Source organism: Chelonoidis abingdonii, chromosome 23 (assembly GCF_003597395.2).
Source record: "Chelonoidis abingdonii isolate Lonesome George chromosome 23, CheloAbing_2.0, whole genome shotgun sequence".
Classification (NCBI taxonomy): domain Eukaryota; kingdom Metazoa; phylum Chordata; order Testudines; family Testudinidae; genus Chelonoidis; species Chelonoidis abingdonii.
In genome coordinates, this window is record NC_133791.1 from 10399222 (window position 1) to 10423611 (window position 24390).

General features: G+C 49.7%; 2 protein-coding genes across 4 annotated transcripts in view; both read left to right on the forward strand.

Moving 5' to 3' along the window:
• Positions 1-810: 810 nt before the first annotated feature.
• On the forward strand, positions 811-24279 carry H6PD (hexose-6-phosphate dehydrogenase/glucose 1-dehydrogenase). Of its 3 annotated transcripts, XM_075060366.1 has the most exons (6): positions 817-868; positions 2579-2641; positions 10317-10973; positions 14698-14815; positions 16704-16973; positions 17702-24279. In XM_075060366.1, exons 3-6 carry the CDS (start codon positions 10347-10349, stop codon positions 19057-19059), a joined length of 2373 nt encoding a protein of 790 aa, XP_074916467.1. In that variant the 5' UTR covers positions 817-868; positions 2579-2641; positions 10317-10346; the 3' UTR covers positions 19060-24279. The 3 variants fall into 3 exon arrangements, with proteins under 3 accessions (XP_032631375.1, XP_074916467.1, XP_032631376.1); XM_032775484.2 differs by lacking the exon at positions 2579-2641 and having other exon boundaries at positions 811-868; XM_032775485.2 differs by lacking the exons at positions 817-868; positions 2579-2641 and adding an exon at positions 7006-7103.
• The window catches only part of SPSB1 (splA/ryanodine receptor domain and SOCS box containing 1), a 96790-nt gene continuing 83298 nt past the window's right edge, over positions 10899-24390 (forward strand). Inside the window, exon 1 of the mRNA XM_032775489.2 lies at positions 10899-10973. The gene's annotated coding sequence lies outside the window, so the exon portion shown is untranslated. The remainder of the gene's footprint in view (positions 10974-24390) is intronic.

Below are 24390 nucleotides of genomic sequence, written 5' to 3' on the forward strand. Positions count from 1 at the left end.
TTTTAGCATAATGGTAATGTAAACCACCGGCAAATAAAGAGAAGAAAATCGACTGTTTGGGGATGGGAAGTTACTGAACATCGGAACTGTGTAGAGACCAGTGCATGCATGGCCAGATTTCCCAGAGAGTTAATTATTATTATTTATTATTTGTATTATCACAGAGCCTAGGAGCCTGAATCATGGTCCAGGACCCCTCTGTGTTAGGTGCTGGACAAACCCAGAACAAAAAGATAGTCCCTGCCCCAAGGAACTTATCCACTAAGACAAGAGACAACAGCTAGATGGAGGACAAGGAAACCATGGCATACGGTCAGCCTGACAGGCAGTGATCTCAGCACACCAGCAATCCAACAGTTGTCAAGTTTTTTGAAGGCAACATGGCAAAGGAGAGTTTGGAGGAGGGATTTGACAGCAGCAAATGAGATAGCTTTGGGGATGCTAACAGGGAGCTTCTCCCAAGCATGTGTGGGGCAGCGTGGGAGAAAGCACCCACAGCTTTGTTTCAAAACTTGACAGGCCCCATGGGCTCCACAGCTGCTGGGAACTTTTGGAAGTCTGGCCAGCTTCATTTAAGTGCTCAGATGGGAGCTAAACTCTTTGGGGGGAAAAAAGCCATCTGGCCCCTCTGAGACTAGAGCTGCCTAGTTTGGAGGCCAGACCCACCCTTGCCGCTGAATCCCTAAGAATCCACTTACCCAGTCTTTCTGCCCCCTCCCGCCTCTCAATAGCGGGAGCCAGTGCAGAGTGAACCATAGACTTTACTAGCAGAGGAGGAGCGGAGCCCTGTGCGCCGGTGCGGGAGGCAGAGTCCGCAGCTGCAGCCGGCCCAGCCCAGGGAGGGTTTTCTTGTGGTTTGGCCCCTGGGGTAAGTACGGGAGGAGGGAGCTCGCGCATATCCTGTGCCCTGTGGGGGGGGGCCATGTCTGGCTGCTGCGTGGGGTGAGCCGTGTGGTGGGAGCACAGCAAGCTGCAGCGCCGTGCACTCTGCCCAGCTTGCACACTGCTGGGGGGTGGGGAACCCAGGGGGATGGGGTGCCGTGCGGCCAAGCGGGGGCAGTCTGGGCTGCCCGTGCTCAAGAGCACGTGTCAGTTGATGGTCTGCGGGTTTGCGGAATTAAGACTTGGATTTAGGGGGAGCCCCACTCCTAGGGGAGAGGGCGAGGGGTCAGCTAGTGCTTTTGGGGAAGGAGGAATATGGGAAAGTTCCTCCCCTCCCCTGGCTTGGGCTGTGTGTGTAAAGAAAGCACCATGGCCAGGGCTCTTTCTTCTTGCACAAGTCAGTTTGCAGAGTGCACTTGGTTTCTGTTCCGTGGAGGATTCTGGGATGGGAGGAGCTCACTCAGTAGTTTATAGATAGGGAGATTGTGTGTGTGTGTGTGTGTGTGTGCGGAGTGATTTATTTAGGAGGTGTGGGTTTTGGTGTGCCTTGTTGAGGCAAGGGAACAAAGTTACTGAATTTATAAAAACAACAAGGAGTCCGGTGGCACCTTAAAGACTAACATTTATTTGGGCATAAGCTTTCATGGGTAAAAAACCTTCTTCAGATGCATGTAATTTTCACTTCATCCAAAGAAGTGGGTTTTTCACCCATGAAAGCTTATGCCCAAATAAATCTGTTAGTCTTTAAGGTGCCACTGGATTCCTCATTGTTTTTGTGGATACAGTCTCACACGGTTACCTCTCAGATACTGGACAAGTTGTTTATGTGTAGGTTGTGCATGTGGTTAACGTTACAAGAAATGCCCCTCTTCTAAGGTAACTTTTCCTTAGATCTCAGCTAAGGAAGTACTTCCCCATCTCTGCCTCTGTAACTCTCTAGTTTGTTTTATTGTTTTTGGTATATCATTGGCTAGTTATTGCCAGTTATGACACTGGTGACCTCTGTGCATCGTTCCCCTGAAATTCATCTTCTGCCTCCTTGGTGCTTAGGGGTTTAACAAATAAATTACTGGGTTGGAATCACCCTGAGGAAGGCAGGTGAGGAGTATTTTAGATCTCCACTTAGACACACTGGTCGGAGTAGCAAGAAACGCACACTTCAGATGTTGTCTAACCTTTGTATTGCCAAGGTTTTGCCTTCTGTGTCATTGAGAAATAGATGCTATATTGATTGGGGCCTCTATAAATGCGAGTCTGCTCCTCCTACTCGCCAGAAATTCTGTGATTCAGTTTTCTGGGGCTGGTGACCTAAGCTCTGTCTTCTTTGTGTGAGGCTTGGAGGTCACGGCTTTGTCAGAACAGTTGATAGAAAGGATCAAGTGCTAATATGAATCTCTCCTTCTGTACTTAATGGGATCTGGGGCATTAAACCTCTGACCTTTCCAGGAACTGATGGTGCCAATTCAACCTATCTCTAATACTTCCCCATGCTGAAGGGTGACTTTTTTTTTTCCTGATTCTCACTCTGTCTTGGTGACGCTTTCCTTTGTGTTTTATTTATGCCCTTACTTACAGAAGGATTAGGCCATGCTGTGTTGTGCTGTATCTCTGATGAATGTTTTGTGAGGTGGACTGAATGCTAATTCACTAGTGAAAACCTGCTACTCAGTAATCATTTTGTCATTTTTTCATACAGCGGCGAGTTGGGTGATTGAGACTTCTAGCCAGTCATGATAGTAGATGCTGTTTTCCCAAGGCTGTAAGTGCTTTTCTTTGGTCAGAAAAGTGTGTGTGTGTGTGTGTGTGTGTGTGTGTGTGTGTAAAAGTGATTAATAGGTGATTTTTCTCTGCAGTGCTCTCCCAGACCAACCCGAATCAATCTTACTCCCTTAAAGAGCTCAGCACTAAAGACTTTAGGGTGATCGGTGTCGCACTGTGTTAGCAGAGGCAGAGAGTTTGGGAGAACATATTTGGCCCTGATCCTACAATCACCTCAATTTGAAGGGGTCTGCACTAGTGGATCTGTAATGAAAAACTGGGGCCTAAGACAGTCTCTCAGCCTCCCTTGGGTACCCCATTGGACTCTTAACCTTGAAGACAACCCATAGTTTAACAGATCATTGCAGGATGAGGGCCTGAATGTGTGTATCACAGTGGTTATGGCCAAGTGGAATGCTCTCAGTATGGGTCCTGAACTGCTGAGAGCAGTGACATCCAGGGTGAGAAAGCCCTTGGAATTGGTTTGCCGGTCAGTAGGGTCTAAGGCCTTCATCCTGCAGTTGGTTGTGTGGTGGACTCCTGCTTCCATGCATGGCAGCATTACCCTCAGTGGATTGCCCGAATGGAGTCATTGCAGGACAAGCCTTTATGGCCATGTTGTAAAATCCATTCGTTTTAATCGGGCTGATTATTTTCAGGTTTGTGGCTGTCAGGGTGTTTCTTATAATGGGTGTGTGTGTGTGTGTGTGTGTGGCGGGGGGGCGGGGGAGCACTGTACTTTTGCACCAGGGCTGCCTTATGCCCATTTGATAGCAATTATTTTGGTTTTTAAGTTTTGGGAATTTACCCAGATAAACCCAAACAAGCTGCTCTTCAAACAGAATAAGAATGTCTGCACAGGGGCCTGCACGGGTTTAACTAACCTCGATTTAAAATTGATTTAAGTTAAAGTGTTGCAACTTTCTCATATAGCTAAGCCGTAGGGCACATGGGGAAGGAATCTGGTTTTATTTTTACATGGGTCCTTTTTGTTATATGATATGACAGCAGTAAACCAGGGGAACTGGGTTTATTCTGCTGGCTCTGGGCACAGCAGGGTGGTGTTTTGCAGTTGGAAGTATTGAGTAATCAGTTTTTAGTTGGACTGGAAATGTGTGAGACTGTGTAATTGAATCCCCTAGGAGTCCACTTGGCTTAGGGCAAGTCTACGCTACCATGCTATATTGGCACAGCTGCAGTGCATCTGGTGGAGACACGCTCTGTTGATGGGAGAGCACTCTCCTGTTGGCATAATTACTCCATCTCTGCGAGAGGCGGAAGCGATGTCTGCGGGAGAGCGTCTCCTGCCGACAAAGCATTTCTGCAGGCAAAATTTCTATCGCCCAGGAGGGTGTTTTTTTCACATCCCTGAGCGACAAAAGTTTTGCCGACATAAATGCGAGTGTAGACGTGACCTAAATCAGCTTGCTTACGCTGGTGCAAGCCCCTTCTGTAGACACACTTAAAACTGGTTTAAAGTATACTCACACCAGTTTAATTCAGTTGCCAAATTGAGCTAAATCAGTATGATGCACTTAAAACCAGTAAACGTGTCTACAGTAGGGGGTTTGCATGAGTGCGACTAAACTGACTTTAAATTGGTTTTAATTACATCAATACAAGTTGTCTAATGATCTCAACCTTTCTGGAGTACTGTACCCCTTTCAGGAGTCTGATTTGTCTTGCGTACCCCCAAGTTTCACCTCACTTAAAAACCACTTGCTTACAAAATCAGACCTAAAAATACAGAAGTGTCATAGCGCACTTACTGAAAAAATCTGACTTTCTCATTTTTACCATGTAATTATAAAATAAATCAATTGGAATATAAATATTGTGCTTACCTTTCAGTGTATATTATATAGAGCAGTATACACAAGTCATTGTCTATATGCAGTCTTAGTTTGTACTGACTTTGCTAGAGCGTTTTATGCAGCCTGTTGTAAAACTAGGTAAATATCTAGATGAGTTGATGTACCCCCTTGGAAGACCTCTGCATACCCCCAGGGTTACATGTACCCCTGCTCGAGAACCACTGGTCTAATACAGGGAAAACTCCTGAAGGGTTATCTTAGCTTTGGGATGCCCAGGGTTGGGATGCCCAAACTGTGTAGCATCACAGATTCTAGTCCCTATAGGGGTGGTTCATCTTTCCAGCGTTGAAGTAGATAAATGATGCCCTGTAGTTTACGTGGGAGTATTTCCCACACAGCTGGGGGCACAGCGGGGTACACAGCACCCCAGCCCCTAACTGGATGACACAGGACCACGTGGGCCAAATTTAAGTGAGTGGTGTTGTGATATGGTACACAGAGTCGCAACACCACTCAGATTGGGGGTAGCCGGGCAGGTAACCTGGCCCCCCTCCTTATGCTCCGTATGCAGTTAAGATCACAGAAGTTTCCATGGCTTTTTATTATAAGAGTTGAGGGCTGTGCCAGGGTCCTTAGCCGAAATCCTTGCTCACTCTGCCTCAGCTGTCATGCACTATATTGTGTTCTAGGGGGCTAGTCCCCTGCACCCGACAAGGTAGGAGCATTTCAATTATGTGCTATCTTAATACATTTGAAGCACTCTAGGGTTAAATAGAAGTTGCTGATCCAGATTCAATAATATTATTCTATTATTTCCATAATGGAAGGAAAAACTATGACGTACACATGCAAAATAATCACTCTCTGTAATAAAGTAGAGAAGGGGATTATGTCCCATGCTTTAGGCACTATGTGGTTGTCAGTGCAATTTGATGGTTGCATAGAGGTTAAGTTGCCAATGATGAAGAAGGAGGGGGTAGGAGAGTTACAGTGGATGGCTGGGGAGAGATTGATGAGCGAAGAGAGATCTTGTAGGAGCTCCCAGGAGAAAAAGAATTCATCCCAGATTGTCTCCTGAGAGAGCGTTCCACACTGTGGTAAACGCTGAGGCTATCTCCTGTTTCCCTTTGCTAAATGCCGACGCAGGCCAGGTTAGAGCTGCTCTACCTGTGTTCAGCCAATGTGTGACATTCTTCCTCTGCAGCCAGGGGGCGTTCTTTCCTGTGTTTGAAAAACGTCAAAGAAACGCCTTCTGTGCTGCTCTGTGTACCTGAAAACCCCACCAATCAGCCAGGGCTGGGGAAAAGCACGGTAAGTAGCAGTACAGCGGCACCGAGAGGCCCCTGTGCATATAGGTGCTCATCGCGCTAGGTGCTGTGCATGCCAGTAAGAGGAGACAGTCCCTGCCCCAAAGAGCTGATGGGCCAAAATAGACAAGACAGACAAAAGGTGGGAGAAGGGAAGTGTTGTTCCCATTTATGGCTGGGGACCTGAAGCACAGAGAGGTTAAGGCCTTGTTTATGAATGCGAGTTGTAGCGCTTTATCTTAACTGAGAGAGAGAAAGCAGCACAACACCCAGTGTGGATGCAGTTATGCTGGTGGAAAGGTGCCTTCTGCTATAGCTATTCCTGTTGGGAAAAGCAATGAATTATTCCAGCATAAGGCACCTTTATACCAATATAACTGGTAGGGGCGATACTGATTGAACTGTTTCATTAGAAAAATGACATCTCTCACGAGGGTCACATTCTTATTGGCTTAACTGTGCATAGACAAGACCTCAAAATGACTTGGCCAAGGTCATGTAAGGAGGCAGTGGTGAAGCTGGGGCAAGCACTCAGGTCTGTCAAGACCTACACTAGTGCTTTTCCCCCATCTTTCTGCACTATCTTTCCTAATCTGCAAATTCAGCTCTGATCAAGGGCATTCAGAATCACAGCAGTATCAAACTCTTGATTTATTTTATTTGTGTGTGTGTGTCTTAAAATGTATGCTTTTTTTCACGCAGTTTTTGTGACTTCGAGAAGTCTTTTCTTAAATCGCTGTCACTGAGGGCTCACTATAAGCCATTACCAGTGCATCTTACTACGAGTGGGAGGTATGATTCTCAAGTGTCTTAACTAATCAGATGAATATTTCAGAGAAAATTCTTGGGAAGTTGGACTGCCTGCATGGGCCAGTATTTCACACAGCTGCTGCTAGCCTAGATGCAAATATTTAGCTTTAACTTTTCTTGGTTCCCCTCTCACTCTTTTAAAAAAAAGATCAAGAATCCATGTTGGGGGAAAAAAAATCTCTCCTTCCCACCCCCATTCCTGGAGCGCTATGTAAAAGGAACTTGGTTGGACCAATGAATTTGAGGTGCTGGGTAGAGACAGATACAGGAGCATTTATTTTTTCTCTGCTGGGAATGGGAGGTTCAGGTTTGCTGTTTCCTCCCCTTTACCAGAAAGTGCTGAGCTGGCTTATCGTTAACGAGGCCTCTTGTTTGTCTAACTATCGATCGGTTTGCTAGTCCTGAGTGCGCTGGCATAGCCTGTCTCTGGCTGCAGGAGAAGAAAGATCTGTGGTCAGAAGTTAACAGAAGGAAGTCAGTTTCCAGAGCACTTTCACCGTTGCAGTCTTTGCAAAGTCCTTGTGTTACTGGGGTGAGTCTGCTGGGTGAGACCAGTGTGCGTTTTAATCATGTTTATTCACAATAGGGCGGTGAGGATTTCCTGGGGCTCCCTGTGTTGATTTAGTGAATACACTAGCGCTGAAGAGGGGACTTTTCCTTGGACCCCGTTAGTATGGAAACTCATTAGAACTGTGCTAGGAGGGTGGGACTCGCTCAGCCTGCTGCCTTGCAGGGGATCGCAGTACAGATCCTTTGTTCCAGAACCAGGGCCTGAAGTGGGGTTTGGGGAGGAGGAAGGGAAAGGATGTTGGTGCATAGGTCACTGTGTGTTGGGAGAGAGGGGAGCTGTCTGCTGGAGCCAGGGATTCTGGGATCCTGTGGAGAAGCCTTTGTTTCCCGGGTGCTGCTACATCTCCACTTTCCATCCATTCCCAGCATGCCGTGCCAGAAACATTTCATTGAGCTGCCAAGCTCCAGGCAGAAGCTGGAGGAGAGGGGAGATTGCACAGGGATGCGGGGGCGGAGGGGAGTTTGGGTTTTGTTTCTCTTCCTTTGCTTTTATCCTCCAAACCTACCAGCTGTCCCTCACGCCATTCCCCTTCTCTCCGCCCCTCAGATGCAGGCCTACCCACTCCGACTCTCCTTCATGGTAGCCTTGTCTACATTGAAAGATACCCAGGGTTGACAACAAGGGCACCTGAGCCAGTGCTGGACGTGGTTTGAACAGCAAGTGTAACCAGGACAAGCTGTGTTCAGCGCTCTTCTGGAAACTGGAGTTCAAACCAGCTCGGAGCGCTCAGTCCAGTAATCAGAAGCCTTGATCTGCCTGACCCACGTGGCCAGAGCCAGTTGGGGCCACGTAGTTGTTAAACAGAACATGGCACACTCCCCTTGCTGGCACCCAGCTCCCCCCCCCTCCCCCACTGATGTTTTGGGATGAGGAGAAGTGAACTAGCCCAGAATTAGCAGAGCAGGCAGTGGGGTCAGGGGAAGCTGGCGGCAGATGATATGAGGCTGTTGGGGGAGCAGGAGAAAAATCCTAAATACCCACCACTCCCATTTCATGCAAGAATCTGAACAAGACCGGTCCTTACACTTGACCTATATGGCCTGAATGGGTACCGTTGGGGTCACTGACACCAGAGGAAACAGGCTTAAAAAGCCTGCATCCTTCGTTATGGATCATTTACTGTATTGGTGGAGAATGGGTGTTTCCTATCTGACGAGAATGAACCAAATACCCTGGAGTGATGCTGTCTGCACGATAGTGCAGAGCTCTGGTGTAGTCTTGCTCTAAAAAGAAAACCGGGTTGTTTCAAACCCTAATGTGAATGGAAATATTGTCACCTGTTTGTTTGTTTTTTTATTTCTGAAATGATATTTTGCCAGGCCTATGCACTGGAGAAATCTATCCTGACCAGCTGCTGCAGGAGAGCCAGAAAGTGAAATGACTAGTTACACTACTCCAAATGCAGAATGTACAAAAAGCAAATGAGGTCTGTGGTGTCAAATGCATTTCACTGAGACACTTGAGAAACTCACTCGTTAAGGCCTGGTCTAAACACCAGTTTTGTACTGGTGTAACTATGTCAGTTAGAGAGATGATGTTTTTATCTAAGTAGTTAGTCCAGTACATAACCTACTGTGAGCACAGAATACAGGAGTAACTATAGTGGTCTGAAGCATTGTTATACCAATATGATTGTGGTCACACTTGGGGGTGTTCTCATGCTTAATTAAACTGATGTAGTTAAAGCGACACAACCTGCTGTTGTAGATAAGGCTTAGCTGTTTGCAGTGCCATGAAAGCCCTGGATTATCTCAACTGTGGTATCATTGTGGCTGCTCTCCAGTAATGCACAACACCAGGAAACTAGGTGAACAGAGTGAGATAACAACTGATGCAATAGATTATGAATCAATCGTTGTGCTGTCTTCATAACTTGTCCTTCTGGGTTCTCTCTCCTAGTTTCCCACGTCACCGCCTTGCGCAAAGAACAAAACCTGTACTTTTGTCTAAAAAATTGCTTGTATTTTTGTATAAAGAAAACAGAAGCAAGAAAGAACAAAAGCTAAGTTTATTTTGGAGAGCGGACTGTATGCATCTCTTCTGTTATAGGCTGTAGCAACTCTGGGAACAGAATGGGGGATCTCTGCAGAGTGCTTAGAGATATAAAGGTGCAAGTACACACAAAAAATGCATCACTGATTCATAGCTACATATACCAGACTTATTTCATCAGACTGATTGGTCCATTTTGGCTTATTGGAGCCTTATTCAGTGCCATTCATGGGGACATAGTTACATAGAGGTCTTATGGCTGCGTATTATGGAAGTGAACCGAAGAGCTAGAAAACCGGGATTACCGGTTGTGGTGCCTGTCTCTGAAGCGCTGTGACAATATTGATGCAAATTGGTGCCAAAATGGAAGAAAAGCCCCAAGCAGGAAGTAGCATCCTGCATGCAGTGACGCACACGTTTGTTTGCAGCAGACACTGAAACTTGCATAAGAATGGATTTCATTTCCACAGCTCAAAGCCAGCGACTCCCACTCAGAAACCTCACCATGTAGGGAGGGGTTAGTGCTGACACAGCAGGAAGGTCTCCAAGGCAGGTGCTGTGTTCTTTGTTTGTCCAGAGCCCATTCCTGATAGGGGCATGTGGGCCCTGTAATGCAAATATTTGCTGGCAATAATCATAAACTCTGTCAAACGGGGGGGGGTGGGGAGGATGACGAGGCTTCCTGCACTAATGCAGCCTTATTGTCCTGCGCAGCCAGCCACACACACACACAGTGCTAGCCCATTGGGGGCCCTAAGCAGGGATATTGTGGGGGTCCCCCACATACAACACATACTAAAAAAGTGAATAGAGGGCTCCCTTGAGCTGCTTGGGGCCCTAAGCGATTGTTCAGGTAGCTTATGCCTAGTGCCGGGTCTGCTCACCCTATTGCTCAGTGCTGATGGCATTGATCCCCTCTACCCCATGAGATCTGGTCTTCCTTGTTGACAGAAGCCATCTGGTTTATGCAGCATCTGGGACTTCAGCTTTAATTAGGGCTGTGTCAACAGAGTTGAGATCACTCCCCCCTGTGGCAAACCAGGAAAGAGACTTTTGTGGAGAGGAATCCTGGTGAAAATTCCTGGCTTGAGTGCTGTGGAAGAACCAGCACCCAGGGTTGTGTTTTGTGGCATTATATTCTGTGCTAATGTAGCTTAATGTTTCCCTTTTCCCATCCTCTAGGTTCCCTGGGTCCTTGTCTCCTCCTCCAGGATGCTGAGGGCAGCCCTGTGTGCCATCTTTCTCTTAGGCGCCCTGCCATCATTGGCCAAGGAGTCCCGAGGGCATGTCTCAGTGGTCTTGCTGGGAGCCACAGGGGACCTGGCCAAGAAGTACTTGTGGGAGGGGCTGTTCCATCTCTATCTGGACCAGGTGAGCAGTGGCCACAGCTTCACTTTCCACGGGGCTGCACTGACGGCCCATGAGCCAGGGCAGAGGCTGATGTTTGAGGTGCTGAAGAATCTGGCCTGCCCGTCAGACGTGTCCCCCGACAGGTGTGCTGTGGTCAAGGACCAATTCCTCAAGCTGAGTCGGTATCACCAGCTGAAGACATCCGAGAACTACACTGCCCTGAACCGGGAGATTGAGACCTTGCTCCAGCAGGAGGGACTGGGGGAAGCCGGCAGGATCTTCTACTTCTCGGTACCGCCCTTTGCCTACGCAGAGATAGCCCGCCACATCAATGGCAGCTGCAGGCCGCGCCCTGGAGCCTGGCTGCGGGTGGTGCTGGAGAAGCCTTTTGGCCATGACCTCAAGTCCGCCCAGCAGCTGGCCATCGAGCTGAGGACTTTCTTCCGGGAAGAGGAGATGTACCGGGTGGATCACTACCTTGGCAAACAGGTGAGCAGACTCAGAATGGCTCTGTTGCCATGCTGGATGAGGTCTCGGCAGGGTGGGAGCTTGGATGGTGGGAGGGCCCTAAATTTCAGGCTTTAATTTAATGTGGGCAGCAGGCTGCCAGGTGCACCAATCACAGCCCTGCTGAGCTGCTCACCTAGGTTGCTGGAGCAGTGAAGTGACCTGGAGCCTGTTAAGTCTTATTATCACTGTTGGTTTGGCTAGTACCTTGTCCCCTTCACCAAGATGCGCAGGGCTGGAGACTAATATACAGCCAGCTGTGACCCAGCGAGGCTGTCTTGGTTCCTGTTGACCTGACTGTCATGTGAAACAAGGGCCACATTGGCTTCTCCTCACTTATTAATACTACTGGTCTTTGCCCAGCTGCAGAAAGGATCCATGGCTTATATTCAACATCAGCAAAATAAACCTTACTAAGACTGGCTGGGGCGCCCTGGATGGTAAAGGGAAGGCAGGGAGTGGGTGGGGTGCAGGCCACAAGCTGCATATTTCCACCCTCCCTTTGAGTCTGAGGGTGCGCAGGATTTTAAACATGGTGAGCAGAAGCTCGAGCCTCCCACTCAAAATCGGGCTGGGTCCTCTTGTACAATTTTTATCTAACAAATGTAGGATTGGTGCAATAATATTGTGAACTGTAGCTGTCGCGCGAGGGCCATGTCAGGTGTGTGTGATGTCACTTGCAGGCCATGATGTCCCATTCCCATCAGACCTATGGAGTTTGGAGACACTGGTGGGTGCTTCATTGCTCCCACGTTTCCTCTTAGCAAATGCCAGCCTGTCTGCGCTCTGCATGTCTCTGGACTACCCTACAATGCCATAGGCGTGCATGGCGCTTTGCAGATGCAGAAGGCGGCAAGGTGCCTGAGGAGTCGAGAATCTGTTGTAGATCAGGGCAATACAAACAATTAAGGATTAGGTGCAAGAGTACCAGAAGGTGTGTTCTCAAGGTCTGTGTTTTCTCCCCTGCTCTCACCCCAACCAATCCTGAAAGGCTTATAGCTACAGGTCTCCTTAGGCAGCTTCTCTCTTCCTTTCTGCCTCCAAGCAAGAGGGTTCAGCCCCATCAATGAGTTTTGTGCTCTGGGCTCCTAGTTTTTGTCTTGATTGCCTGTCCTTTACTTAATAACGGAAGCAGGTTGGCCTTGTGGCTACAGCACAGCCACTGTGAGTCCAGACTCCTAGCTTCATTTCCAGGCTCTGCCTCCTAGAGACGCTGTGACTTGTCCTCTCTGTGCCTTAGCTTCTCCATCTGCAAATGAGGATGGTCCCTGCCTGCAAGTGGGGTCTGGAGGATAAATGGATCCCTGTTTATGAAGCGCTTAGAGCTCTTTTACTGCTCTTAGGGCATATCTGGATCCTGCCCCCTCCCCTGGTGTCTGAAGGGGTCCATGTCCCCTTGGGATCCCAGGCAGAGCAGTTCAGAGCATGTTTCAAACCCTCCCCTTGCCAAAGAGAATGTGTCCTGTCCACTGTTCTGGGCTGCAGCCGAGTGACCTTGCAGCAACTGGCCATTACTCTTCCCCTGTACTGCCAACCCATCTCTCACCAAGGAAAATGCAGAGGCCAGACCTTTTCATGCCAAAGTGATATGGGTCAGGCTTGTTGTTCTCCTCCTCCTAGCGAGATGGCCACATATGGGGGTGTGTGTGAGATGCAGAATCCATCTGGTCTTCCAGACAAGGTCAGGGCTTGTATTTTGCTGAGTAAGCAAACCCTTCCATTCCACGCGGACCCAGCCTCTTAGCACCAGCTTCTAGAGGAGGCTTTTAATTTGATATGATGTGCTGTCGCTTTTTTTTTTTTTTTTTTTTTTAAATGATCAGCCAATTTTTCAGGGGCTGGTGCATCTGTGCGAGTGACTGCAGCAGGGACAGAGTGGGGAGGGGATGTAAAAGGCAGTGAACGTAGCCCTGCGGCAGAGGAAGTCACATTTCTCCTACTCTGGACTGGAAGAGGATGTCACGGCAGGAAAGGGGTCCATCACTTGATTCTCTTAAGAATTAGGACTGTTCCCTAACCCCGACCCCCCTGAGATCCTAGTCTATGGCCTATATGCTCTCTGCTTTTGACTTTGTTTGTCCCTTGCCCTGCACCAGATATTGCCAGATCCAGCAGGTAAATTACTGGTACAGACCAGCTTGGGGTCAGGTCCCCTAATGGGAAGGCAGCTAACACACAATCCAGGTGATTGTATCTGCCACACTGGGAGATCTCTCTCTCTCCCTGTCAATCCTGCGTACCCAGGGGCTTGGTAGCACTCCTCTAGCAGTAGATGGATGGAATAAGGTTCTCTGTTGGATCTGCTGGGATCTTTCTAATAAGGAACTAAGAGGGGATCACCATTCTGGTTGCCCATTGTGCCGCTACTCCATCTTTTGAACTATAAACATGAAGTAGGGCGGGGTACCTGATCAGGATCCATCCTGAGCTGGGAGATCAGTGTTAACATCCTACTTGAGGACCAGTCCAAAGATGCAATGCTTTAATGTTTCCCACTTTGTCCTCAGTTTCTTCTGCCTTCTCCCAGGGAACTCCAAATTATCCACCATCCACCCACAGTCCCACTTCTCAGCACCTGTTATCCCTGTGAACCACTGGTGTGGGAACAGCTGGGTTGCGCCAGAGACGTGATGGTTAGCTTTATACGGGAGTTTTCCTGACTTTGTGCCTCTTGACCTCCATGGGTTTTCAGCAAATCTAGTTCTGATAGGGCTGGTCAGCTAGAGATACCACAGTCCTCTATGTACAGAGGTGAGTGTCGCTATCCACATGTTACGGATGGAGAAGAGACTGGCCCAGGGTCACCCAGCAGGCCATTGTCAGAGCCAGGAACAGAACCCAGGTCTTTGACTCCCCAGCCCAGCCCCAGATCTACTAGACCACAAGTGATTTGAGGGCTGTGGTGGATCAGGTTGTTGAAGACCTCAGGTGACCTTTCTCTTCCCACCCGGCCTTCCTCAGCCAGCCGACAAGATGTCACTTTCCGTAGCCATGGAGTGGGCCAAGCTGAAGTTTCACTTTTGACCCCAGAACACAGGGCTCTGAGAACATGCTGCTGCCCTGTCCAGATGTGGCGTCTGAACAGCTGCATGGCCCCTCAAGGGAACGTGTGTGAGGTAGATGCACTGCCCTGGCCTCAGTGTGCTGGGACATCTCCTTTTCGAAACAGCCTTATTCCATCTGTGGCCCTATGGTCCGGTCACAAGGGTGCATGTCTGACTGCAGGGAGAGCATCTCTACGGGAATTTTTTTTGCACTAAGTGAGAACAGATGGCTCAGTGATGTACGCGGCCCCTTTGATCTGCCTCAATTCCTTGGAACCCCGGCTTGGAATCCTAGCGGGGTCTAACTCAGCCATTTGCCCTTCCGAGGGAGAGAGGCTGAGTGTCTTGTGTTTTGTGTGTGAGTCGCTTTCCAATGACACTGTAAAACGTTTGCCTTGTCCACGGAGGCCTTTCGTGTCTGTCCCACGTGGACATTAGAGACCCCCTGGTATCTTCTGCAAGAGTCGGGCTTTACCCTGCGGTTCTTGTGCCGATTTCCCCTCTTCCTCCCCGTGCCGTGTGCTCCCTAGACCTCAGACAGGGCTGCGTTTCTGTGCTGGATGGAGCAGTGGGATGGGAGATACTCTAGAAATGCTGCTGGCTTTGGATTTTTGTTTTTAACGCTGGTCTTCCCCTCCCTCCCTCCCTTCCTTCCTTCGCAGGCTGTGGCCCACATCCTGCCTTTCCGAGACCAGAACCGACGGTTTCTGGACCCGATCTGGAACCGGCACCATGTGGAGAGAGTAGAGATTGTCCTGAAGGAGACTCTGGATGCTAAAGGTCAGGGAGCCTGGGCTGAGCTAGTCAGGGGGAATTTCTCAGGACCTAGGTGGCTGTAGTGTATCTGTGTGAGAGCGACCCCTATGGCTGAATTTGCAAATGCATGAGAAGGAGGCCAGGTGGGTAGCTGAGCTGTGTCCCTCTGCATGGGCACTTGAGAGGCAGAAATTTGATTCCCAGTCATGGCTGTTAGCTCCCTCAGCTGGAGGGGGAACCTGCCCCTTCCTCTTGCTGCAGAGTTCAGGAGCCTTTCACATCGATGCCCAAAGACCCTGAGTTCTGCTGCAGAGGGACTCGGAAAGGGCCTGGCCTAGGTTCAGGTCTCATTTGGTGCTGTGGTGTGAAAGTTTAAATCAGGGTTCAGCTGCTGCAGCTTTTGCCCAGGGGAGCTACTCGCACCCACCAGGCCATGCTCATCCATCCCAGCACAGGGGCATCTCACTCAGCAGCTGCTCAGAGAGGGAGAAATGTGGGTCTGTTGCTGAAGGGACACGGCTGCAATCTCTGCTTGCAGGGTTACAGCCCCACACTGCAGCGCTGAGTGGAAAGCGCTCTGGGTTGGGCTGCCACCGGCAGCAGTTGTGGGGACGCCAGGCACCCTTATTTCTGCAACATCTGGATTGTGGGGTCTCTGCTCCCCTTTTTCTCCCTCCCCTGCTCCTAGCCACCACACACACAGTGTTATATAAGGTAACTATTAAAGCCTGGTCATTGATCATGTGACCTCCCACCCAGTCTCCCTGCAGCCTGGCTTCCAGAGAGGCTGCAGCATTGATTGCGTTAGCAAATGTGCCCTTGGATAGAGAGAGGGAGACAAACTTTATCAAACCAAGGGGAAGCCCAGGGCAGGGATGAGATCTTCAGCGCTTAGCCTGCCCCGACCAGCTAACAGGAGGCTTTGGTTTGAATCACCTGCCTTTAATAGGACATCGCCCTTCTCCCTCCTGGCCCCAGTAAGAAATCAGCCCAGGGCAAGGCACATCCTGTACTGAAACAGGTAAAGCCCTGACTCTTGCAGAAAGGGCAGGGCTTACGTTGATGGTAAGGGGGAGAATTCAGCCGCTCGGAGTGGACTGTGCGTGGAGTGGTGGATGGAAGGGGCTCAGTGTAATGCAGACAGCTGCTGCTTTGTTGACCTGGTCCATTGCTGCAGAATTGCGAGGGGTAATCGGGTTTCTTCTAATCCCTCTGTTAAGGCTTTGATGTGGATTCACACTCCAGCAAGAGACCTCGGGCTCTGCTGCCATCCTACCTGCCCCTTGAGATGTGGCCACTGTTGCTGGGGTGAAAGAGAGGCCTGGCACTGCATGTCTTGCGTTCCTTTCCCAGCACGTAGTCTGGACGCTGATCCCAGGCCCAGACTGAACATGGACTGTGCTGCCGGCCTGGTCAGGCAAAGCCCCCGCCCCGCCCCCACTGAGCTCAGGAAGCCCGACGCAAGGCTGTAATTAGGGTTAGCTTAAGTCTAGACTGGTGCCTGAGGACAGACAGGATTTGCTGCCTCCTTTTAGCCCTTCCGCTCACCCAGCTCGCCAACCCCGCCCAGCCCCCATTCTCCCGCTCCTTCCTCCAACAGAGGTCCCTCTTGCTGCTTCAGTGAGGGCAACCGGTCTCTTGGGAATCTTTTATCAGTTGCGGCAGCTTTTCCTGGGAGGTCCCACTGCAGTGGGCGAAGTGTGTGCAGAGCTGAAGTGAGTTGCTGAGATGCCTGCAGAGGCAGCTGATGTTGTACCCAATCTGGGGCTAGAGATGGCTCCGTCCCTAGGCCTGTCCCTTCATTCCCTCGGGCACCAATATTCAAGCTCCTTTCACATGCTGGGGGCTGCAGGGGGGGATTCTTTTTCCTGCCGCTCTGACTGCTCGTCTCTCGCCTACTCGTCGCACTCAGGCCGCACCAGCTTCTACGAGCAGTACGGTGTCATCCGTGACGTCCTCCAGAACCACCTCACCGAGGTCTTGCTGTATCTCGCCATGGAGCTGCCGGCCAACATCAGCAGCACTGAAGATGTTCTCCGGCATAAGCTGCAGACCTTCAAGTCGTTGCAGGGCCTGGAGAGCACCAGTGCGGTGCTGGGTCAATACCAGGCCTACACCGGCCAGGTGCGGGAGGAGCTGCAGAAGGCACAGGACTACGTCAGCATGACGCCGACCTTTGCAGGTGGGGGAAGACCCAGGACGTCATAGGGCATAGTGGCTGAGGCAGGTGGGGTGTGATCAACGCATGGGACTAGGCGACAGGGAGCAGTCGAATCCTAATCTCAGCTCTGTCACTTCCTCTGTGACTGTGAGCCAATAACTTAACTTCTGTCTCTGCTTCCACGGCTGCTACACGGGGACACTAGTTGCCTTGTTTATTTCTAGGGCATCTGTCCCTGTAGGACCTCAAGAGCCCGAGGTCCAGCCACCCAGGGATCTATAAGAGTCTGTTGGCTCGTGAAGCCACATGTGGAATTATTACTATAAATGTCAGTTATTTTTAGGAATTTATTCTGTAGCGGCTTAGGTCCCTTCCTTCACTATCTGGGGGCCATTCCATGTCTCCAAAAGGTAAGAACGGAGGGTGGTTTCTCTGGGGCCAGTGGACCTCAGTTCATCACAAGGCCAACTCTGGCCATGCTGCACGTGCTGAGTGTTTTGATTCTTGGCTAGGGAGTGATGTGACAGCTCATCCAGAGAAGCTGCTGTCCTAAGGAGTAGCTAGGCAAGCAGAGGAATGTTGTGGGCTAATTGGGAGGGAGCAAGACAAATCCTTGGGGATCAGGAGAGCAGAGACCTGGTGGGGTGATGGGAAAGGCTGATTGTGGTGCAAGGGAGGCTCAGGATGCCAGGATCCATGCAAGGAGAATGGTGCTTGGGCTTGGACCTGAGGTTCCCGTGTCATTTCAGGTGTGTTGATTCAGCTAGACAGCCTGCGATGGGAGGGAGTCCCCTTCCTCCTCACCTCTGGCAAAGCCCTGGACGAGCGGGTAGGCTACGTCCGTGTCCTCTTCAAGAACCGGGCCTACTGCATCCAGCGCGAGAGCCTGAGGGAGGCGGGGCAGAGCCAATGTGGACCCAAGCAGATCATCTTCTACATCGGGCATGGAGAGCTGAGCTGTCCTGCCGTGCTGATCAGCCGGAACCTCTTCAAGCCCATCATGCCAGAAGGCAGCTGGAAGGAGGTGGTGGATCGCCCGCAGCTGCGCCTTTTCGGGCTCCCGCTGTCGGATTACTACGTGTACAGCCCGGTGAAGGAGAGAGAGGCTTATTCTGTCCTCATCTCCAGCATCTTCCACGGCAGGAAGGACTCCTTCATCACCACTGAGAATCTGCTGGCATCTTGGGAGTTCTGGACCCCACTGCTGGACAGCTTAACCCAGCAGGTCCCGCGCCTGTACCCGGGGGGCCTGGAGAACCAGCACCTCCTGGACTTTGAAATGATGGGCAGGGAGCTGTCCTTCACGCTGGAGGAGCCGGTGGAACTGCTGCACGCCGATGGGCAAATGCCGGGCGACTACAGAACCATCCAGCCCAAGTTTCGGCAAAGCCCCTTGGTCTCAGCTTGGCCGGAGAAGCTGATTGCCCAGTTGGCAACGGACATTGAGACGGCGGCAGCCAAAGCTGTGACATGCTGTGGCGAGTTCCACCTGGCCCTATCAGGCGGCTCGAGCCCTATCGTCCTGTTCCAGCAGCTGGCGACTCACCACTATGGCTTCCCGTGGAGACACACCCACTTGTGGCTGGTGGACGAGCGCTGCGTGCCTCTCGCTGACCCAGAGTCCAACTTCCGCAGCTTGCACGACCACCTCCTCCAGCACGTCCGGTTGCCGTACCTCAACATCCACCCCATGCCGGTGCACCTGAACCGGCGGCTGTGTGTGGAGGAGGACCGGGGACCGGAGCTGTACGCCAAGGAGATCGCAGAGCTAGTGACCAACGCCAGCTTGGACTTTGTGCTGCTGGGGCTGGGCTCCGACGGGCACACGGCCTCGCTCTTCCCGCATTCATCCAGCGGCCTCGAAGGGGCCCAGACGGTGGTGCTCACGGAGAGCCCCGTCAAACCCCACCAGAGGATGAGCCTCAGCCTGCCTCTCATCAACAAAGCCAGGCAGGTGGCTGTGCTGGTGATGGGGAAGGGGAAGCATGAAATTACAACCCAGATCAGTAGAGTGGGACAGGAGCCCAGAAAGTGGCCAATTTCAGGGGTCAACCCCAGCTCTGGCCAGCTGGTGTGGTACATGGATTATGACGCTTTGCTTGGATGATCTTTTGGTTTACCCTCCCCTCATGCCTGTCCCATTACCCCCCTGGAGCCTGGATTTTCCAATACTGCACACAGGCTCCTGTGTTTACAATAACAGCTCCTGCTCAGAACCGTCCCTCTAACTTTGTGAAGATCCACTGGCTGTAATGGCTCTGTCATCTAAGCCTAGAAAGGGGGGCGGCTTAGCACTCGGAGATCAGCATTGTATTCCTGACTCTGCCCCTGACTGCTTCTAGGACCTTGGGCAGGTCACATCGCTGCTCTGTGCCTCAGTTTCCCACACACACCATGGGGTTAATAATACTTACCTACCTCGCAGGAGCCATCCGAGACAGCTCTGATTAATTGCCTGCAGAGCTCGTCAAATTCTCAGAGGAGAGGCGCAGAGAGAAGCTGACTGCTCATGTTCACCTCTGATCAGACAGACTGACAGAAACATTTTCATGGTGGCCAGAGGCCCAATCACAGTCCCATTCAGATTGTGCTCTAGTCCCGTATGTGCCAACCCTCTACTTCAGCAAAATACTGACCGTTTTCCCCTCTTCCTCTGTGGAGCTCTCCTAGTCTAATGGCTTCTGCTGCAGTTCCTGTTTTAGAGCTCTGGTGTATTGGCAGGTCTGGGGCCTTGCTTGTAAGGGCGTGATTGGGTACAGTCATTGGGCACTGGAGTTTTCCAGACCTTTCCTGCTTGTCTTGTGCCATCCACAGGGATTTGTCTCATATTAACCTTTGTCAATTGCACTGGCCCTGTTATTGATTCTGCCTCCTCCCCCTCTTTCCCCCGCCCGCCCCCAAACAAAGAGAAACAACCAGTCCCCTTCCCTACATGGCTGTGTTTATGCAGCCCTGGAAGCTGCAGACACCCAGGGACCATCCCCTGTGTGACCGACGCCGCCCCCTCCCTGGCACTGAGCTGTGTGCTGAGGCTTTAGAAATTGTCCTGGTGCACAGGTGTAGTTATCAGTAGCAATTGCTGCTCTTCCTGAGTGGGAAGCCAGCACCCCAGGGAGATGGGAAAGGCAAGGGATTTTTAGGCTTTCAGGATTTTGGGGACTGGGCTGAGAGCATCGTGGCTCAGCTCCTGTTATTCTGGAGATGGCGTTTGTCTGTGGCGTGATGTTACCGTTGCATGAAGCTCCCCTTGTCAGAGGATTGGGGTGGAGGGCAGAGTTAGCTGCAGATGGAATTGGGTATCCTTAAATATCCTGAGGTGCCTTTGTTATACTCCCTGGGAAGAGCCCTCCTCCGCTCTCATGGGCAAGCTGCGGCATTGTTCAGCAGCTTATGACATCTCCCCGTGAGGCAGCTGTATAGAGTACTATGGTCTTCAGCAGTAATGATCCTGACACCCCAGCGCTAATGGCAAGGATACTGCTGCGACTGGGGCTGTTACTCCAGGGCACTGGCATGCTGTTGAAGAAGAGGAGGGAGTTTTCTGTCTCCTGGGTGTTTTCTAGCCAGTCCACCATCACCGCGTAGGGAGGACACGTCCTTTGAAAACATTGGAGGGGGGTCAGAAGAGCATAGACCAACTGCACAAAAGTGAGGGGTGCAGTCCTGTTTAGTAAAAAGGGGGAAGAATCTTTAGAACTCTCTTTCCCCCACTGCCTAAATTCCACCTTGCCCATGTGTCCTTTATATAAGCCTTATCCCCATATACTCTAGTGAGGCTATGGCTGCTTCAGTGGGCTATTTACTGTGGAGTGCAAGAGGAACGTTCTTTTTTTAGATAAGGAAACCCGGATCCGGCCAGTTGCATTGGGAGATGTTGAGCTGCTCCATGATCTTGGGTAGGGTGGGGGACGTAAATCCACCCAAGCGTTGTAGGACCAGGAGTACAAGTCAGAGCTGTAGGAACCCAGAATAGGGACATTCTACCAGTTCCTGGCAAATCCACAGCTGCTGGTGTCTGATCCGCACCCAGCAATGCACATCCTTGACCGGTAGAACTGGAGAAGGGAAGAAAGTGATGGTTTTCAGAGGGATTTTAGCAGCCACCTTTTGGGGATGCTGTTGACTCTCTGATGTTTGCAGCTAGTGAAAGAATTAGTTGTCCAGCACTCCGGTCCTGTTGAAGTCCAGATGACGACTGACAGACGCAACTGGAGTTCAGTGCAAAAGCTGGAATCTGACACAAGGTGGCGCCATGACCAAACAAACCTAGTGGTGATAAATTGTGTGTAGTTTCCAAGCATCGCACTGTTTGAGCCTGAAACCACGGGAGGCTGCTCCTGTCCTGCTTGCAAGATTCTCAGGAGCCAGCCCTCATGACCGACATGGATGTGAAATGCTGATGGAGTGGGGAGGGAGGAAAAGTCTATCCAGGGGTCTGGGAGGTGGATATTGGGGCCAAATTCTGCCTGACTTGCACCCCACTGAACTCCATGGATGTTGGTGAAAGAGGGCAGTCAGGGCACAGTCAGACCGCTAGCCATGTTGATGATGCATAAGCTGGGAAGGAATTGGGTTCACTGTCATGGCTGAGGGGCTAGCAGAAGTAACAAATAGGAAAAACGTATGAGTCACAAAAATCAGCAGCTAGGATTCAGAGTGTAACACGGGCTGCAGGACATTTCTTCCTGTTTTTCAGAGTAGGACTTTTCAGAACTCCAAACCCTCTTACAGTGAATGTATATATATATATTTATTGCAGGGGTAGGGGGTGTTGTCAAGGTGCTTCAAAGAGGGAAAGCATATGGCTAATGAGAATATCCAGCGTTAGCAGAGTTCATACCAAAAACACCTTGGAAGGGATGTAAAACCCCTCTGCAGAGTCAAACCAGCCTCTGACTACTAGAGATCAGGATGAGATGTAATGTGGGGGGTCATATTATCCCACATCTGCAGGGGGTCTCCTGCACCTTCCTCCAAAGCATTGGATGCTGGCTGTTGTCCGACGTGGGGACTTGGGTCTCCTTCAGTCTGGCAGTTCCTGTGCACCTGTGTTCCCACTCCTGGTCATTCCGAATGGCTTTTATTGTAACACGCAATCCTCTTTCAATGCTGTGGATAGAAATAAAATGAGGAAGCTCTGAGAACCAATCCCTTGTTTTCAGACCCAGGGCTAGGGTGGGAGACATGTTCTGATCTCAGTGAAATTCAGAGCTGAGGCCTTTTCTCCTTTCAGACTGCTTTGATTTCTGCCACTGAGGTCGTTGCACCAGTGCAAGCATCTAGTGCAGAAAGACCAAGCTGCGGTTTGCACTGGTGCCTCTGATCAATGTGGGATAAATTGCTCTGCTGCACTTGGCTTGGCTTGTCTACGTTAGGGAGGTTGCACTGGTGTAGCTACATCATCGGCTCAGATCCTGAGGAGACAAAGGCTGTCTAATCAGATATGAGTGTGGATTGGAGTTACCTCCTCTCTGGATTATTATGACAGGCGGGCCTACCTATCAGCCTCAAAGCAAAGGGTGAGCATAAAGCACTGTGTAGTGGGAAGCCCTGTTGGTTGCTTTTAGGAGGGACGCTGCTGTAGCTTACTGGCATTAGAAAATGTTTTTGGTCTTCCTCTTCTGCATTGTGTCTCATACCATCAGCTACATTGTTTTTTCCAGACAGAAAATCCTCCAGCTTCTGAAAGCATAAACACAGAATGCTACCCCCATCAAAACCCCCTACAATAGGACCTTGTCATGGGGTGCTCCCTTAACTAGCCATTGTGCCTCACTTTCTGGCCTGCTTCCATGGTCCCTCAGTCCCAAACTAAACAAAGGATACAGGTATGCAGCAGATGGGGCTTTCCATACAGCGTCTGAGCTCCCCCCACCCCCGATCCTCCCAATTACTGCCAGTTATTCCAGTTGCATAGTAATTACCCCTCCTCATAATCTCCTAATGGAAAAGTGGTTAACTGCTTCCGGCTGTCTGCTCAGGGTGGTGCTGCTAGCCTGTCACAGACCTGCAAGAACACAATTCCCCCTGCTCTCTGCTGGTTTGAAGTGCCAGATTGCTAACACTGCTAATTCCAAAATGTGACCCCGTGGCTGAAGCAGCCATGTAGAGGAGGAGGTGTTAGGCCTGGGATAGCTGAAAATTCAAAGCTTCATTTTTCTTTGTTAAACAAAATTAGCTGTTTTACCATCAACTTCATTCAAATGGCATGTGTGGTGCAACAGGTTTAACGTAATAGACAAAAAAGGGAGGGGGGAGAATAAATATAATGGCTATCAGCAGAATTTCTCTCCGGATCGGAAGAGGTTGTGACAGTGGAGGAGTGGCTTAGAGGTGGAGTGTTTGCTGGATTCTTTTTTGAATAATTTGGCTGAAATTTTTTAAAATGACTAGTGGTTTTGAGATGCCCCACTTGATACCTCAAAGAGGCCTGATTTCTCAGAAGTTGGGTGCTCAGCTCTTTCTGAAAATCAGGACTTCTTTAAGATATCTTAGGTTGGGCACCCCAAAATTGTAAATAAAACCTCAGGTTTCCCTTTATAAAATTCCAATAAAACTTTGTATGTAAGTGTATCCTTCGTTAGTAATTGCGCTCTGGAATATATCTATATTTTATTCTTCACTGAAAATCTTTCATTATTTCTCAGGGCAATGTCTTTTCCGAAACATCTGTTTTAAACTCTTTAATCCTTTGTTCGTATTTGCCAAATGGAAAATAACAGTGGGGATAAATATTTTTAAACCTCCAAAGTTTACCAGCAAGAGATTTGGGGAGCAGGATGAGGGGGAGCGAACGTGAAACTCTAAAATAAGTCTTGACACTGAAAAAGACAGTGTGGTAAAGATTTACTTCATTCTAGGCCATGGAATCAGAGTGCTAGTTACATTTTGGGAAAGCTATTAATAGAAACTGTTGATCGATTTTTATTTTCAGTGAATAGTGAGCTAGGAATGCTGTGTGCAGTTATGTTGCTGAGTGAATGTGTGTTAAACATCCTTGCAAAGAGGAGACCACTGAGTGACTTTTTGCAGTCCTTTTATCACACCGCCAATTATTCATATTGTCACAGTGCTTTTTTTAAAAGAAAGAACTATTTCTTAACAGTGTCCATACAAAGCAATGATGTGACCATTTATATATGTTTTTACAAAAATCTAACACTGGAAATGGGCCATTTCTCACATGGTTTAACTTTTATAAATCAAGCTGTAAAGAGTTCTTTTCCTGTTAATAATGAACCATAAAATGTTTGGGAATTGATGGAAATTTTATTTTTAAAAAAACAAATATATATTTTTGAATAATAAAACCGTTTTTTGGCCTAAAGCTGCCTTTCGTTCTTTTTGTTTATCCTCTGTTTGGTGACTGCATTTAAATGGCACTGGTTCTTACAAAGACAGTAGGCCTATATTTACAAGAGTTTGAAGAGAATAGGTC